This window comes from Melanotaenia boesemani, chromosome 16 (assembly GCF_017639745.1).
Source record: "Melanotaenia boesemani isolate fMelBoe1 chromosome 16, fMelBoe1.pri, whole genome shotgun sequence".
Lineage (NCBI taxonomy): Eukaryota > Metazoa > Chordata > Actinopteri > Atheriniformes > Melanotaeniidae > Melanotaenia > Melanotaenia boesemani.
The window spans coordinates 662,110-679,600 of NC_055697.1; the positions used below are offsets into that span (position 1 = coordinate 662,110).

The 17,491-nt window shown below is 42.4% G+C and overlaps 1 protein-coding gene and 1 long non-coding RNA gene across 2 annotated transcripts in view; one reads left to right on the forward strand and one right to left on the reverse strand.

The window, feature by feature from the left end:
- Positions 1 to 17,491, reverse strand: part of ndst2a (N-deacetylase/N-sulfotransferase (heparan glucosaminyl) 2a) — a 71,548-nt gene that overhangs the window by 13,629 nt on the left and 40,428 nt on the right. The window contains exons 10-13 of the mRNA XM_042009656.1: positions 13,707 to 13,881; positions 13,441 to 13,611; positions 13,227 to 13,336; positions 12,958 to 13,060 (exon numbers count right to left, since the gene is read on the reverse strand). Coding sequence (XP_041865590.1) covers positions 12,958 to 13,060; positions 13,227 to 13,336; positions 13,441 to 13,611; positions 13,707 to 13,881 — 559 coding nt within the window. The remainder of the gene's footprint in view (positions 1 to 12,957; positions 13,061 to 13,226; positions 13,337 to 13,440; positions 13,612 to 13,706; positions 13,882 to 17,491) is intronic.
- LOC121655199 lies at positions 4,987 to 5,643 on the forward strand. Its single transcript, XR_006013089.1, has 4 exons — positions 4,987 to 5,087; positions 5,231 to 5,304; positions 5,394 to 5,449; positions 5,558 to 5,643. It is a non-coding gene; the product is annotated as an uncharacterized LOC121655199 (long non-coding RNA).

The window sequence follows — 17,491 nt, forward strand, 5'->3', positions numbered from 1 at the left end:
TCTTTCAGGGAACTATATTGTTTAGGATCACTGTGAACATCTCTTCTGTTTGATTATAATCATCCTTTATTAGTCCCACAGTGGGGAAATTCTTTCTCTGCACTTAACCCATCCTAGTTGCTAGGGGCAGTGGGCTGCCAGATTCCAGTGCCTTAGTTGCCAGGCTGGAGACTTAATCCCAGATTCTCCAGACCCAAGTCCACCTCTGTAACCACTAGGCCACCACTCCCCTATTAATAGATCCACTGTAGGTTACTGGGGCAGCATCCTTAGCAGAGAATTCCACACCTCCTTTTCCCCTCAGCCTCCTCTAGTTCTGCAGGAATGCCAAGTTGTTCCCACACCAGCTGAGAGATGTTTATTCTCCACTGTGTGTGGGTCTGTCAGTAGACCTCCTCCTGGTTGGACACCAATGAGGCCATGGTGAACCTAAACTCAACTAGGGAGACCCTTTTTTTCACCTTTTGAATTGCATTCAGTCTGAGCTGCTTTGATAGAGCCTTGTCCAATACAGCATCTATAGGCGCATTCCGACAGAGAAGTTCTAAGAACGCAGTTCTAATAACTATCTTAGTTCTATGAACGGCCCTTCTCCAGGGGAACTGTTTCATGTTGCATTCGCACATGAGTTGGGGGCGGTAGCGGGACCGATGTGACGCATACGTCTGCGACAGTGACGTGTGACTTTAGCGCCACATAACAACAAAACAAAACCCGCTAAAAACAAAACAACACGGCAAGCTAATACGGAGAAGGAAGAGATCGTAGTGTTCATGCTCTGCTTGATGGAGATGTTACTGATGGACGATACAACCAGGCGTCTCACGTCGAGGCTGGAAGGCTCCTGAAAGTCAGAAGATGAAGAATCCAGCGGCAGGAGATCCGCCGCAGACAAAGGAGACGACGTGTAAGTTTAACTTATTAAACATGCGCCGATTGTATACGTGTCTTATGAGTAAACATTTCAGACGGCGGGTTTATTGTAACTCGTGTTCTGCGTTTCAGACGTTGCTGCAGCTCATTGAACCTCCTCACCGTCCGGCTGGTCCGGAGCAAAGCTGATAACTAGTGGGAAAAGGTTGTTCTCAATTTTACCGATGAGCAGTGGACAGAGAATTTCTGTATGTCCAGGGAGACATTTCAATACATCTGTGGCTGCCTGAAGCTGCACTGGAGAGAATGGACACAACCACCTGCTGCAGATACTGAAGGAGATGGAGAACAGCCTGGATGCTTTACCTCCTGCCTTCCAGCTAATCACTACACACCTCTTCATAATAAGCATCATGTTCTGGAAGTTCGACAGATAGAACATACATGTATACATGATGTACACATTTAAAGAGAAAATGTTCCATAGAAAATGCATCATTTCATTTTTTTTTTTTTTTCATTTTTTGTTATGTGTAAAATAAAGATCTTATCATCTGCTATTAAGCTTTGTGTGTTTTATGGACTCATCAGTAGAAAGGTGGAGGAGTAATCCATCACTGAAGGGTTGGTTGTGACTGAGTTATGGTTTAGAATTATGAGGACATAGTCACACAGATTTAGCGTAGATGAAGGTAAAAATATAAAAAGGGTGGTGAAATGTTTACAGGTGTGTAATTTGTGTCAGATCTTGGTTAAACATGATAAACTTCGTTCTGTGATATGGAGCATATTATAAAGTTGATAAACTAACGTAATTTACACCCAGGATAGGACTTAAAACGTAGCGACCAAAGATGGATTATTTAATATTTCATAGCTGTGATAAGTTAATAACTACTCAATATTTTTATTAGCTAATATTTTATAGATGTGGCCAAAGCACATCTAACAGACACAAACTGAAAACTTCAGACTCTTTACAAAGTCATTTATTTTTTTATAGTGAATACAGCAGAGCAAAAATAACTATTTACATGTGTGTATATGCTGCATATCACACTGGCTTTTCCTGCCGCACGCAGGAGTCATTTGCTGCGGCGTTGACAGAGTAAACATGTCGGTGGTACAAGCTGTCCAATTTACTGTTTTATCGGTTCGTCCCGCTCCGGTTGTCGTGGTCCTTAATTTATTTGTAGTCTTGTGTGAGTTTTCTACGTGCACTGTTTCACGTTATCCCGCGTTCTCTGACTGAGAGCTGATCATCAGGAATATTTTTATATTTTGCTGCGAACCTTCAAAACCTCTGAAAATCCTCTGTGGCGTAGACGGTCAGAAGAGCTTCGACCTCCTCGTCGGTCCATTTATCACTTGATCTGTTGTTGTTTTTGTCCGTATGTGCAACCGTGTTTTTTAAATGTGGCCGGGACACAAAATGCGGAAATCTGGCAAGGGGCGTAGCTACCAGTCACCAAACACCTACGTCAGTAGGGTTCCTATAGAACCCCGTTCAGACCCTGCTTCGGAGTAGGAGCTAAAATGGTTCTAGGAACTGGGGGCTTTGGTCCCTAGTTCCTGTATGTCGGAATGCGCGAAAAAACGGTCTGGTTCCTGAAAAGGTTATAGGAACTGCAAAAGGTTCCTACAGTCGGAAAGAGCCTAATAAAAGTTAAAAGAAGACAGTGGAATAAGAAAACAAAGTACCTTAAAGTAAGGGGCAGTAATGACGAAACAGCTAACCTTGAATCTCCACCTTGCTGTGGTGGAGATCCCTCCTTCTTCTTTGCATGCCTAATGACCATTAGGCTCTTTCCGACTGTAGGAACCTTTTGCAGTTCCTATAACCTTTTCAGGAACCAGGCCGTTTTTTCGCGCATTCCGACATACAGGAACTAGGGACCAAAGCCCCCAGTTCCTAGAACCATTTTAGCTCCTGCTCCGAGGCAGGGTCTGAACGGGGTTCTATAGGAACCCTCATGACGTAGGTGTTTGGTGACTGGAAGCTACGCCCCTTGCCAGATTTCCGCATTTTGTGTCCCCGCCACATTTAAAAAACACGGTTGCACATACGGACAAAAACAACAACAGAGCAAGCGATAAATGGACCGACGAGGAGGTCGAAGCTCTTCTGACCGTCTACGCCACAGAGGATTTTCAGAGGTTTTGAAGGTTCGCAGCAAAATATAAAAATATTCCTGACGATCAGCTCTCAGTCAGAGAACGCGGGATAACGTGAAACAGCGCACGTAGAAAACTCACACAAGACTACAAATAAATTAAGGACCACGACAAACGGAGCGGGACGAACCGAAAAAACAGTAAATTGGACAGCTTGTACCACCGACATGTTTACTCTGTCAACGCCGCAGCAAATGACTCCTGCGTGCGGCAGGAAAAGCCAGTGTGATATGCAGCATATACACACATGTACATAGTTATTTTTGCTCTGCTGTATTCACTATAAAAAATAAAATGACTTTGTAAAGAGTCTGAAGTTTTCAGTTTGTGTCTGTTAGATGTGCTTTGGCCACATCTATAAAATATTAGCTAATAAAAATATTGAGTAGTTATTAACTTATCACAGCTATGAAATATTAAATAATCCATCTTTGGTCGCTACATTTTAAGTCTTATCCTGGGTGTAAATTACATTAGTTTATCAACTTTATAATATGCTCCATATCACAGAACGAAGTTTATCATGTTTAACCAAGATCTGACACAAATTACACACCTGTAAACATTTCACCACCCTTTTTATATTTTTACCTTCATCTACGCTAAATCTGTGTGACTATGTCCTCATAATTCTAAACCATAACTCAGTCACAACCAACCCTCCAGTGATGGATTACTCCTCCACCTTTCTACTGATGAGTCCATAAAACACACAAAGCTTAATAGCAGATGATAAGATCTTTATTTTACACATAACAAAAAAAGAAAAAAAATTAAATAAAATGATGCATTTTCTATGGAACATTTTCTCTTTAAATGTGTACATCATGTATACATGTATGTTCTATCTGTGGAACTTCCAGAACATGATGCTTATTATGAAGAGGTGTATTGTGATTAGCTGGAAGGCAGGAGGTAAAGCATCCAGGCTGTTCTCCATCTCCTTCAGTATCTGCAGCAGGTGGTTGTGTCCATCCTCTCCGGTGCAGCTTCAGGCAGCCACAGATGTATTGAAATGTCTCCCTGGACATACAGAAATTCTCTGTCCACTGCTCATCGGTAAAATTGAGAACAACCTTTTCCCACTAGTTATCAGCTTTGCTCCGGACCAGCCGGACGGTGAGGAGGTTCAATGAGCTGCAGCAACGTCTGAAACACAGAACACGAGTTACAATAAACCCGCCGTCTGAAATATTTACTCATAAGACACGTATACAATCGGCGCATGTTTAATAAGTTAAACTTACACGTCGTCTCCTTTGTCTGCGGCGGATCTCCTGCCGCTGGATTCTTCATCTTCTGACTTTCAGGAGCCTTCCAGCCTCGACGTGAGACGCCTGGTTGTATCGTCCATCAGTAACATCTCCATCAAGCAGAGCATGAACACTACGATCTCTTCCTTCTCCATATTAGCTTGCCGTGTTGTTTTGTTTTTAGCGGGTTTTGTTTTGTTGTTATGTGGCGCTAAAGTCACACGTCACTGTCGCAGACGTATGCGTCACATCGGTCCCGCTACCGCCCCCAACTCATGTGCGAATGCAACATGAAACAGTTCCCCTGGAGAAGGTAGTTCTTAGAACTAGGACAGTTATTAGAACTGCGTTCTTAGAACTTCTCTGTCGGAATGCGCCTATAGACTGCACCTGCAGATGACAGCACTATGTGTGAGGATGATGATGTGGTGAGTTATAAATGAATAATTTGATTATATTAGATATTGTAATTCCAGAATGTAATTGTGTAAAACCATTTAAAAATTAGTCATTTCTGTCATATAATGTAAAATTTATATCAGATTTGATTTTATAAATGCTTTGTCATAATTTATTTAGCTGTTTGAACGATTGTCTCACACTCCTCAGTTTTTTTCTGCTAGATGTAATAAATGGTCAGAGACACACTAATTTTCTCCATGGCAAAAGGTTGTATTTAAAGTACTGAATTGCAAGGAGATTTGATTGGTATTCTTAAATTGCGTTTTACTAAAGCAACTTTTACAGGTCTTGACAGAAATGCAGCCAGAAGTTGTGGAGAGTAAGGTGAGCAAACCACAGTAGACATTATAAGATAATATATTATAAGAGTGGCTTAATATGAAAACCTAAACTTGTAGTAATTACTCAGTAAACAATAGTAAAAGGAATTTCTATAATAATATATTTTTGGCTTTTTGTTCTCATAGGTTGCCTGTCCATTGTGTGGTCAGCTCTTTAATAAAGAGGACATCTGTACACATGCTAGTTTTTGTGGGGAGAGGTAAATAAAAATCCAAATTTCTTTAGCAGGATGTTTTTCACAAAATCTTTTTACATAATAAAATATGTTGTGACTTTTTTTTTTTCCAGTAACCGAGCTGAAGAAGACGTCACTGTTTGGAGGACGTCCGTGGGCACTACAGCAGGTATTCAGTGGAATGAACTTTGTACTATGAATGGGCTTGATGCACATATCCATCTGTGAGCTTTATTACAGTCTGTCTTACAATTAATGCTTTTATATGACTGTTTAGTGTATCAGACATCCTGATAGCACTTGAGAAGAGGGTGGATACCTCCATGACATTTAACATCTCAGTTACAAGGGAGGACCTGTTTCAAAGGGGGATGAAGCAGTGATCAGACAAAAAAAGGCCTCACCAAAGAATCTCCTCCGCGTCTCCTTCATTGGTGAACATGGAATAGATGAAGGTGCTTTATGAGAAGAATTCCTCACTGGTGTGTGTTCCACTAAGCACAATTTGTCATTTGTTGAAGTGTCGATTTGTGTGATATATTGCATTTAACAAAGTTTTCATCATTTCTACAGAAATGGTGCGTGGAATTGAATCACATTATTTTGAAGGAGATGGGGAACAAGGCAAGATCCCCAAATACAGTATCTTGGACTACCAAGACCACAATTTCAAGTACGTTGCAAGACATTTTATATTTAAGGTATTAGTATTTAATTACCCTCTAAATAGTTTTTAATTTTCTCACAAAAGGACCTGTGGAGAGATTCTGGCCACAAGTTTGGTCCAGGGAGGTCCTGCACCAAACTTCTTTACAAAACAGTGCTACAACTTCTTGTGCCATGGAGAGATGGGCATCAATGGTGGGCCTGAGGAGGTTACAGCTCAGGATATGAAAAACCTGAAGGCAGAGGTACTGGTTCTGATAATATTTATAGCACAAAGTGACACTGTTACTGTGTCACTTGTTAATACTAATACACTAAGATTAATGAATCATAATCAACCAGCTTCATGACACTTGAATCCAACAGGTGCCTCCCAGTCTCCCCATAACTGTATTCCCTTCCCCCCCGTCCTCTTCTCTCAATACTCTGACCAGGGATTTTCTTACAATCTAGATAGTACAAAGAAGATTTTCTCCTCATCGCTGCAGCCTAGTGCAGCTCAGTATTGGAAATGATGTTAAGTTTCCATGCCTGTAGTTGGCAATATGCCATGAAATAGTGGATATAATTTATCATTTAGTTATTGTCCTACCTTTTGTGAGCATATTTCTGTTACATCTTATATTTTCTGTTATCTTCACTTTTTGTTGTGTACCAGTATTAATGATGATTTTACACTTTTAGGTGCAAAATGCAGATGATGAAAAACTGATGGGATTGTCAGATGCCATTGTGGCTTGTGGTTACCAAGGACCAATAACTACTGACAAGAAAAATGCCATCACAGAGTATGTTCACTATGAAAGTAACTTTCTCAGTGATGATTCAGTGATATCTATTTTACTGTGAATAAATACAGTATTCTTGTCTTACACTTTATTAGGGCCATTGGTTTGCATTCAGTGGTGAGGTTGATCCCAATTCTGACTCTTCTTCGTGAGGGATTCAAACTATATGGGGTAACTGAGATTCTGGTACACCACGAGCAACTGTGCCAAAAGCTTTTGTCCCTGGCCACATTTAAAAAGTAAGCAATGTTTACAACAAATATTCCCTTACTTTGATTCTGCCTGTCTGTTTAAAAAAATGTTTTTAGCATTATATTTCTAGATTTCAAATTGTGATAGACAACAGAAATATGCCATAGCAAAATTATGATACATCATTAGCCTCATGGCATATTTGCCCATGTCATGTATAGGTAATGATGCGCAGTCAATCAACAGTATAGTCTGAGAGAACGGCTGGATATCACAATTTAGCCAAAATATGACTTGGGTAATTATGCTATGAGGCTAACAAAATGTAACATAATCTGCACTATTTAGTTGTACTTTGGGAAGCCTCTTAATTGTTTATTTTAGGATTCATCATGCAGTTTTAAAGTTTTAATGTGTTTTTATATGTCAGGTTGATGCAGACTTCATAGTTGGTGCTTTTTCCCCAAACTTAAGTGAGGAAGGATCTGTCAGACGTCGGCAAGAACTCAAAGTTCTAAATTTTCTGCAGGACTTTTTGCAGAATCTGGAAGACAGAGGTAGGACAGAAACGACTGAAGACTAAAGGAGCAAAAAATCTAAGATAGACCCGAAGTTGGTTGCAGTTCTGCAATGATGTAAGAATTATTATCACCACAGGGTGGTTGAGAGGGAACAGAGGCGTAATGTATATCTTTTCAAGTTATTAGTTGATCTACAGGCCTTCCCTCACCTATAGGCTTGAGCTTTGGCTAAAGAACTAATACACAATGAAGCCAGTCTTATGCATCCACATTCAGATTTAAATTCAGAAATCAATACAGGATCAAAGCAGAGCTTTTACCTAACTGTTTTGAGGAGTCTGTACAAATGGTTTGGCTCCAGATGAGAAAATTTGCCTTTAAAGGGGAAAGTTAGGTCAGCCTTGCAGCTCTTGGAAGTTCCTGCAGGTACACCTGATAGAGGAAGTTGACATCAACTAGTGGGTCTTCTCGTGTCTGCCACCCATTTAATTGTATTGACAAGATTTGAGAATTTGGGTGTCAACAATCATAATTCCACAGTTTAGATACTAAGTTTAGTAACTGCAACTAGACAAGTAGTTGTGGCAAAACCTGACATGTTTTTGTCTAATTAGATGGAGACCATGAAGTAAAACTCGGTGCAACTGAAGAAGAAATGGCTGGTACATCAGAGACGAATGGCAAGGGAAGCAAACATCCTTCACTACAGAATTTCTTTCAGTGACTGGTACCCTTGGTATTACAATGTGTCCGTTGGGACTAAGGGAGGGGTAGGGGGAAGGGGGGCGGCGGGGGTCCTGGTGGGCAGTGGGGGGGATTAGGGCTCATGGGGGTGGAGTCTGCTCTCCTTCTTGCTCTCTCCCCTCCCGCCGGGGGCTCCTTCGGGGTGGATGGGGGCGCTGTGCCTTGGACCCGACCAGGATATGTGTGTGCAACATGGGGCTCTCTGGTCCCCTGGTGTGGTGGCGTGGGCTCTTGGCTGGGCCGGGCCTTTGCCCCTCTTCCCTCAGGTGGTCTTGGGGAGGCGGGGGCGCCTACAGCAGCCAGCTGAGGAGTTGGCTGCCTGGGACAGAGATCTCTCTCCCAGTTGTGCCCCTCCCCGAGCCCCTCTCCTCCCCCACCACCCCACATCATACACACTACACATAGGGCTCTGTGGGGTGGGTGGAGGCGGTGGGTTTGGCTGAGGGGTCCCCATTGCGGGATCCCCCCGTGGACCCCTGCAACTGCCTGCCCCACTAGATTTTAATCACAACCTAGGCATCGATGTACATTTAGGGCCTCGGGGGGATGGGCACATGGGCTGTGGGTAGGCGGACAGGAGCCACCGAGGTGGCCCTTCCTCCATCCCCTCCCTTTGTGACCTCTCTCCCCCCAATTTTATTTACACGTTAGACACTACCACATTTAACAGTACTGCACTACACACATAACACACACTCATACGCACTGAGGGAGTCCTGAGGGGGTACTGCTGCCTGGCCTGACAATGGGTAAGGGTTGGGGTAAAGAGGGTTTTTTTTTTCTTTTGGGGGGGGGGGGGGGAGTCCCTGGGGTGCCTAGCCTTGGTGTTGGGTTGGCGTGGCCCACGGTGGTTTTGCCTGGGGAGGTCGGGCCCCATCGGGTTCCTGGGTGGGGCTCTGCTGGGGGGAATGGGTGGCCCTTGGGCCTGTGGGGTGCATGCCCTCCGTGCGGCCCGCAACGCAGCGCCCGCTGGGTCTGCTCGCCATCACCCTGGGCTGCCCAGTGCCCCTGCCCCGTCGTGCCGGGGGTTCCGGTCTGGGGGCCCCTCTGCTCTGGTTCAGGTGGGCCGCTGCTCTGTCTGCTTTGGCTGTCCCAGGCTTAGTGCTCTGTGGACCTGCTTGGCCTTTGGGGCCTCGGGCTCCCCCCATCCCCCGCTGATGTTTCGGGGTGCGGCGTGATCGCGGCCCCCTTGCGGGTACACATTTCCTCCTTGTTGTATGGCCACACATGCATATTAACACGTGCATGCTCACAAACGTGCTCGTCTCTCCATCCGCTTCTCACTAGATGTAGCTGATGTTTGTGTTTGTCTGCAGGTACGTTTGATGACTATTGTAATTTTTTATATCATCATCATCCTATTTTTCTTTTGGTATCATGTAGTACTGTGGTAGTTTATATTGTTTTTTTTTTTGTGATATGTTCTGGGCAGCATAGACAACTGTTATTTTCACATTTTAATCCTGTCCTTTTCTCCCTTTTTTCCCCCCCTCTTCCTCTATCTCCCTGTCAGGTTCATCACTGACATATAAGACTAAAGAAAATAAGATTACAATAAAAATAATAAAAATATCAAGGGCAGCCATGTTTATAACATGTCTCCCTTGGTAGAGCAAATCTGTCAAGCAAAATATGGCACACAGACCACCGTTCTGTATGTTAGGATGCTGGACAGGACAGGGTTAAAAAAAAAAAAAAAAAAAAAAAGATAGCTGCTTTTAAGCCTCCTAAAGAAAAGGACTCTAGACGCCTCTATAATGAACAACTATAGACCGTCTCTAACCTCTCTTTTATTTCCAAGATTATTGAGAAAGTTGTATTTCACCAGCTTCATGACTTTTTAAATGAAAGTGGAAATCTTGATAAATTTCAGTCCGGCTTCCGACCTCATCACAGCCCTGAAACAGCTCTGGTCAAAGTGTTAAATGATATTAGGTTGAATACTGATTCTGGTCAAGTATCAGTCCTGGTTCTGTTGGATCTCAGTGCTGCGTTTGATACTGTAGATCACAGAATCCTGTTGCACAGGCTGGAAAACTGGATTGGACTTTCTGGAGCGGTCCTTAACTGGTTCAGGTCCTGTTTAGAAGGCCGGAGTTATTTTGTTACGATCTGCAGCTATGAATCCGAGCGAGTGGCCATGACTTGTGGAGTCCCCCAGGGGTCAGTCCTTGGACCTCTTCTGTTCAACTTGTATCTGCTCCCTTTGGGTCAAATATTACAGAACTATAGCATTAATTATCAAAGTTATGCAGATGATACACAACTTTATGTGTCTCTGTCACCAGATGACTGCAGACCAATAGACTTATTGTGTCAGTGTCTGGAGCAAATAAACACCTGGATTCAGGAGAATTTCCTACAATTAAATGAAGATAAAACTGAGATGATTCTGTTTGGTAGAAAGAGAAGAGGGTCAGCATTGGTAAACACCTGGTGACTCTGACTCTTAAAACCACCAACCAAGTTGGTAACCTTGGAGTGTTGATAGACTCAAATCTGACTTTCAGCAGCCACATCAAAGCTTCTCTAAGAAGATTTTTACCAGCTCAGAAACATCAACAGAATTAAAAGTTTAGTTTCCCAGAAAGATCAAGAGAAACTCATCCATGCATTCATCTCCAGTAGGCTGGATTACTGTAATGGTCTTTTAACAGGACTTCCTGCTGCTGCTAGAGTTTTAACCAGGACTAAGAGATCTGAACACATCACACCAGTTTTGAAATCTTTACACTGGTTTCCTGTCAGTCACAGAATAGATTTTAAAACCCTTCTGATTGTTTACAAATCCCAGAATGGTTTAGGCTCAGAATACATCTGTGATATGTTCAGAGAATATAAACCTAGCAGAGCTCTTAGATCCAAAGACTCTGGTCAACTAGTCCAGACCAGAGTTCAGACTAAACATGGAGAAGCAGCATTTAGCTGTTATGCTGCAAACAAGTGGAACAAACTGCCAGTGGAGATTAAACTTTCCCCAAATGTAGACATTTTTAAATCCAGGTTAAAAACATTATTTTCTCATGTGTCTATGCATGAAATCTGCACGGTAACTTTTTAACTTATCTTGCTTTTAATCATTTTCATGTAATTTATTATTTTATTGAGATTATGTGTTGATTATGCGTTGATGCCTTTTACTATTTCTAAATATCTGTAATGCCTTTGTTTTATGTAACGCACTTTGAATTGTCCTGTACATGAAATGTGCTGTACAAATAAACTGCCTTGCCTTACTACAAAGGTAGTTATTAATAATGTCATTAAAGGGGTGGTGTTGGTAGCGTTGGACCACTAACATGAAGAAACCCTGCAGAGCAGCCTGCTTTACACAGAGAAGCAGACATTTACGCCTAAAGTAAGAAGAATTCAAACACATCATCCAGGCCTGAAGCAACGCTGTTAAACTCTGTTAAAGCGTAACTTTGTGAAATTAGACTAAATTAATTCATGGGACAATATAAACGGACGGTATTCTGATCACTTAATTTCACGTTATTATGACCCGGACATTTTGGGCAGATATTTATGTTTTCCAGCTCAGCGCCCCAGTGTGAGTGTACAAAAACATACGTTAAAGCGGTCAGAAACGAGGCTTTATTACTTCACGCTGCATCTGTAGTATGGATGAAATCAACAGAATTTATTAGACATATTTGCAGATATATCAGCTAAAAAATGTAGCACAGTTTCTCCAATTAAAACCTTTCATACAGGATGTCATCAGGCACATCAAAAAGATGCTTCTATCCTAAATATCCCTTTCACTCCTAAACGCTGCCTTTCAGTCTCTGCACCAACGACAACAGGATGTTCTAATGGGCGGCCATTTTCCAAGAGAACTGACTGGTCAGGAGGTGGTGCTGAACAACAAAAAGACCAGAATGATCAACAAAACCCAGTTTTTGGTTTTGTTTGGGGCAGCAGGGTTCCACCTGGCTTATTTTTCTTGTTGTTTAAACGCTGTTACACAACGTTTTCATACACAAACGCTTTGCAATGACACACCCAACGTGTACACAACACCATCAGAACAACTTGTACTACAACCACTTGTACAACAACCACTTGTACAACAACCACTTGTACTACAACCGCTTGTACTACAACCGCTTGTACAGAGGTGTACTGTTATCTAGCAAATGTAATCTCTGCATCTTTGCTGAGAGAATAAATGTTGCAGAAAAAAGCTGGTTTTGCTTTAAGAGACCAAAATACCTTTCAGTAAAACAAACAGAATATGGAGGTCTGCCATTGTTGTTGTTGTCATGGTGATCACGGGTGTAAACAGGACCTGAGCGCGCAAATGCAAGAAGACGTGACAGATGTCATCCTCACCAAAAGATTCTAGTCCATGTTTACACGGACAGGATGCAGCTTGCATTTTAAAAAACGCTTCACTCTGGAGCCCGTTAGTCCACCAAAACTCTGGTAGATGTGTTGAAGGGAGAGGCCAGAACTTGTGTCTCAGCACTGTTATGTAAGCTGGTCTAGAGCAAACAAGCTTAAGTTAGTACAATGTAAAATTTCTATTCCACCACATTTAGTTTTTTTCCTTTTTCTTGTTCAGGCCACAGACTTACTGCATTTTCTTCGTGAAGTTAATCAGGTCATAGGGAATATTTAAAGTTTAAAGGTGGAGACAACATGCCGAGAAGTGAAAAAGATCTGTTGACATTCATGCAGTTCATTAGTTTAAACTGAATAAAAATGTAGGAAGTGTCATGTGGCTGACTGACTGAATGATGGGCGTTAACATAATGTACCTCAGAGCTCATTTCTGGGTACTTCCTGCCTTTACTCTTCCCCAGACATTTGGCTCGGCCTCCTTCCACTCGCTGACACCAGAAACCTTTGCTGTCATCGTACCTGGAGACACAGGAGATATCACTTTACTTTCCATGTTTTTGTCAGATGTGTTGCAACAAGAAAACATCTAAAACCTGCAGGACAGTGGGCCTTGAGGACCAGGGTTGGGGAACACTGCTCTAGAGTGTGTGTGTCTGCTTTAGCTGCATCCGAGTGTGTTACGAACATTAGAGCCTGAGTGTAGTTGAAGATGGGAGTGACGCAGAGGAACCTCTGGATTCCCTCCATCACCTGTGCTGGATTTGACCGAAGCAGAGCCCCGTCCACTATGTGGAGCTGAGAACAAACACAGAAACAGTCATTAACACATCACAGCAACCAGAAGAAAGACCGAACCACAGGTCTGATCTGATGCTGTCATATTGCTGTTATGATGTTACCTGGCTGGGCTGGTAGTACTGCAGCCAGCGCTCCAGGTGGGTGGCGTAGATCCCGGGATAAAGGCAGCGTCTCTGAAGTCCAAGCACATCTCTGGGGGCTGAAGGTCCTGCTGTTACCACTGCATGGAAAGTGTTATTGAGGGCTGCGGGGTCCTGGTGGGCCCTCTGGTGCTGTGGTCATTAACAAAAATAGAAACAATGATGGACCCCTTCTACCTGATGGTTTCTGCTGCAAAGCAGATCTTACAGAATGTGACGGTTCCCACCTGGTACCAGGAGTAAGCCCGGTCGGATGGGTTGATGAGCACCGCCAGGATTTTGGCTCTGGGTAACAGAGCTGCTGCTCTTTTAGAAGCGATATCTGTGTCAAAGTAGTTGGCACTTTTCTCAAACATGAAGTCTGTGCTGACATTGGAGGGAAATGGGAAGAAGTCCATATACCTAGAAGAACATCAAAGAAACTATCATTCCTGGTTCTGTTGTTCTCTCAAAAGCTTCCAGTTCAGATGAACAACAGAAATAACTTAAATCAAAATGAAAATAAGCAGATGACCACAAACAGGAGCAAACAGTTTCCAAAAAAGATGGGATTTAAAGACTTCTTTTTACTTGGTGGTGGGAAACCCTGGTCCTCGAGGGCCACATTCCTGCACATTTTCCATGTGTCCCTGCTCTAACACACCTAATTCCAATCAAATGGATCCAACAGCCAATCAAGTTCTGCACAGTCATTCATTTGAATTATGTGTCTTGGAGCACGAACTCATAAAAAACCTGCAGGATGAGGGCCAAGGTTGCGTTGTTTTAACGGATATTTCTGTAAACTCTGCTTCCTGCTACTTTTAGACCTTACTGCAAGCTTTGAACCACCTGGCAGATCAAATTAAGGCAGATCCTTTGGGCATATTTGAAGTTGCGCGTTGGCATCAGATGCATCCTTTTAAACTGTTATGCAGGACTTTTTCATGCAATCATGGACCTTACCAGCTCCTCTTAGTTGTAGGGTCATTTTAGGTCCATCCTTATTTTCTCCCTCTCTGTTGCCTTCTTTTTTTTTAAAAGGATAGCATTTCTCTACCACTGAAATTATTACATTTGGTAGAATCTAAGAAACAATTTGGTGTCAGCAGATTGTAGAAGGTAAGGTCATACTGTGAACTTTTCACAAATTGTTGAAGTTTTGTTGTTTAGTTGTTTTTTTTTAAGATAACCCTGGTCAGGCTAAATTTTAAAGAAATTTGTTTCATGATGATTTAGAGGCTTGATTCACTGGACTCTTTTAAAGACCTTTTATGATGAGCAAGGGTTGTTTACCAGCAGGACCAACTGATTAAGTTCTCCAAAACGGAGATAATGAGTGAACTGAGGCTATGTCCACATGGCACCGAAGTCGGTTCAGGTGTGAAAATGGTGGTGAAAACTAGTAGAAATGTTTCAACGTCCCCACAACACCGTTGTAGTACATACTACAGACTGTGGGGGCGCTAGAGAGTAACACTCCAAAGCTAGAGCAGAACAGCGCATGTGCAGATAAAGACTCACTGCATGTTGCAGGAAGTTCACATCGGAAGAGAAGATGCTGAGGATTCACTGCGAGGCAAAACAGAAACTTTTCTTTGGACTAATAAAGTAGTTCAGCTTCTTCTTCAAAAAACTCTGGACTACAAAGCATAAAAAACTGGAGGAAGGTGGATGGGGAATCGACGCATGTTCGTCACATTGATGTCATATCCTCGGGTCGTGCAGCTCATGCACATTACCGCAGACGGAAGAGGACTCAAACCGATCCACTTTGGTTCCTGGCTTCAGACCTGGTCGGTGTCATGGAGGCTCATCCCTGCTTCGTGGGGATGAAAGGGTGGTTTGCTGAAATACTTTTGCAGTTTTACTGCAATCCGGCGTCGCGGGGACGGGCCCAAACACACCAAATTCCAAACGAGTTGAAGCTGAAGCAGAGAGGCAGCAGGGCAGGAGCAGGTAGACTAAAGCCGAGGAAAGTCAAAGCATTCCTTCCAGCTTCTCTGATGTGAAATGAAAGCTTGCTAGCTTTCCACTGAGAAATGCAACCAATTTGCAAACTTTTTTAGCCAAAAAATTAAAACAATAAGGCAAAATATTAATTCCACACAGTCAAACAAGAAAATTAGTCTGTGCCTAAAACCTGGAAACAATTCTGCTGTCATGTCGCAATTTAAAATGGTGAATTTAAAAGTCCTACAAGAAACAGTTTGGCATTTGAAATCAACAACATGCACTCTGGACATGATACCATCCGACTTTTTAAAAACTGTTTTTACCTCAGTAGAAAGTGGTCTCCTACTGATAGTTAACAGCTCACTGGCATCAGGCATTTTTCCCAAGTCACTAAAGATAGCTGCTATTAAGCCTCCTAAAGAAAAGGACTCTAGACGCCTCTATAATGAACAACTATAGACCGTCTCTAACCTCTTTTATTTCCAAGATTATTGAAAAAGTTGTATTTCACCAGCTTCATGACTTTTTAAATGAAAGTGGAAATCTTGATAAATTTCAGTCCGGCGTCCGACCTCATCACAGCCCTGAAACAGCTCTGGTCAAAGTGTTAAATGACATTAGGTTGAATACCGATTCTGGTCAAGTATCAGTCCTGGTTCTGGTCAAGTATCAGTCCTGGTTTTTGGTCAAGTATCAGTCCTGGTTCTGTTGGATCTCAGTACTGCGTTTGATACTGTAGAACACAGAATCCTGTTACACAGGCTGGAAAACTGGGTTGGACTTTCTGGAGCGGTCCTTAACTGGTTCAGGTCCTATTTAGAAGGCCGGAGTTATTTTGTTACGATCGGCAGCTATGAATCCGAGCGAGTGGCCATGACTTGTGGAGTCCCCCAGGGGTCAGTCCTTGGACCTCTTCTGTTCAACTTGTATCTGCTCCCTTTGGGTCAAATATTACAGAACTATAGCATTAGTTATCAAAGTTATGCAGATGATACACAACTTTATGTGTCTCTGTCACCAGATGACTGCAGACCAATAGACGTAATGTGTCAGTGTCTGGAGCAAATAAACACCTGGATGAGGGAGAATTTTCTACAATTAAATGAAGACAAAACTGAGATTATTCTGTCTGGTAGAAAGAGAAGAGGGTCAGCATTGGTAAACACCTGGAGACTCGGGCTCTTAACACCACCGACCAAGTTGGTAACCTGGGAGTGTTGATAGACTCAGACTTGACTTTCAGCAGCCACATCAAAGCTTCACTAAGAAGATTTTTACCAGCTCAGAAACATCAACAGAATTAAAAGTTTAGTCTCCCAGAAAGACCAAGAGAAACTCATCCATGCGTTCATCTCCAGTAGACTGGATTACTGTAATGGTCTTTTAACAGGACTTCCTAAAAAGAACATTAAACATCTGCAGCTCATCCAGATGCTGCTGCTAGAGTTTTAACCAGGACTAAGAGATCTGAACACATCACACCAGTTTTGAAATCTTTACACTGGCTTCCAGTCAGTCACAGAATAGATTTTAAAACCCTTCTGCTTGTTTACAAATCCCAGAATGGTTTAGGCCCAGAATACATCTGTGATATGTTCAGAGAATATAAACCTAGCAGAGCTCTTAGGTCCAAAGACTCTGGTCAACTAGTCCAGACCAGAGTCCAGACCAGAGTCCAGACTAAACATGGAGAGGCAGCATTTAGCTGTTATGCTGCAAACAAATGGAACAAACTGCCAGTGGAGATTAAACTTTCCCCAAATGTAGACATTTTTAAATCCAGGTTAAAAACTTTTCTTTTCTCATGTGCCTATGCATGAAATCTGCATGGTAACTTTTTTTTAACTAATCTTGCTTTTAATCATTTTAATGTAATTTATTATTTTATTGTGATTATGTGTTGATTATGTGTTGATGCCTTTCACTATTCTAAATATCTGTAATATCTTTGTTTTACATAAAGCACTTTGAATTGTCCTGTACATGAAATGTGCTATATAAATAAACTGCCTTGCCTTGCCTAGCTAACAAAATGGACAGGCTTGAAGCACTAACAGGCACACAGAAGGACTACAGA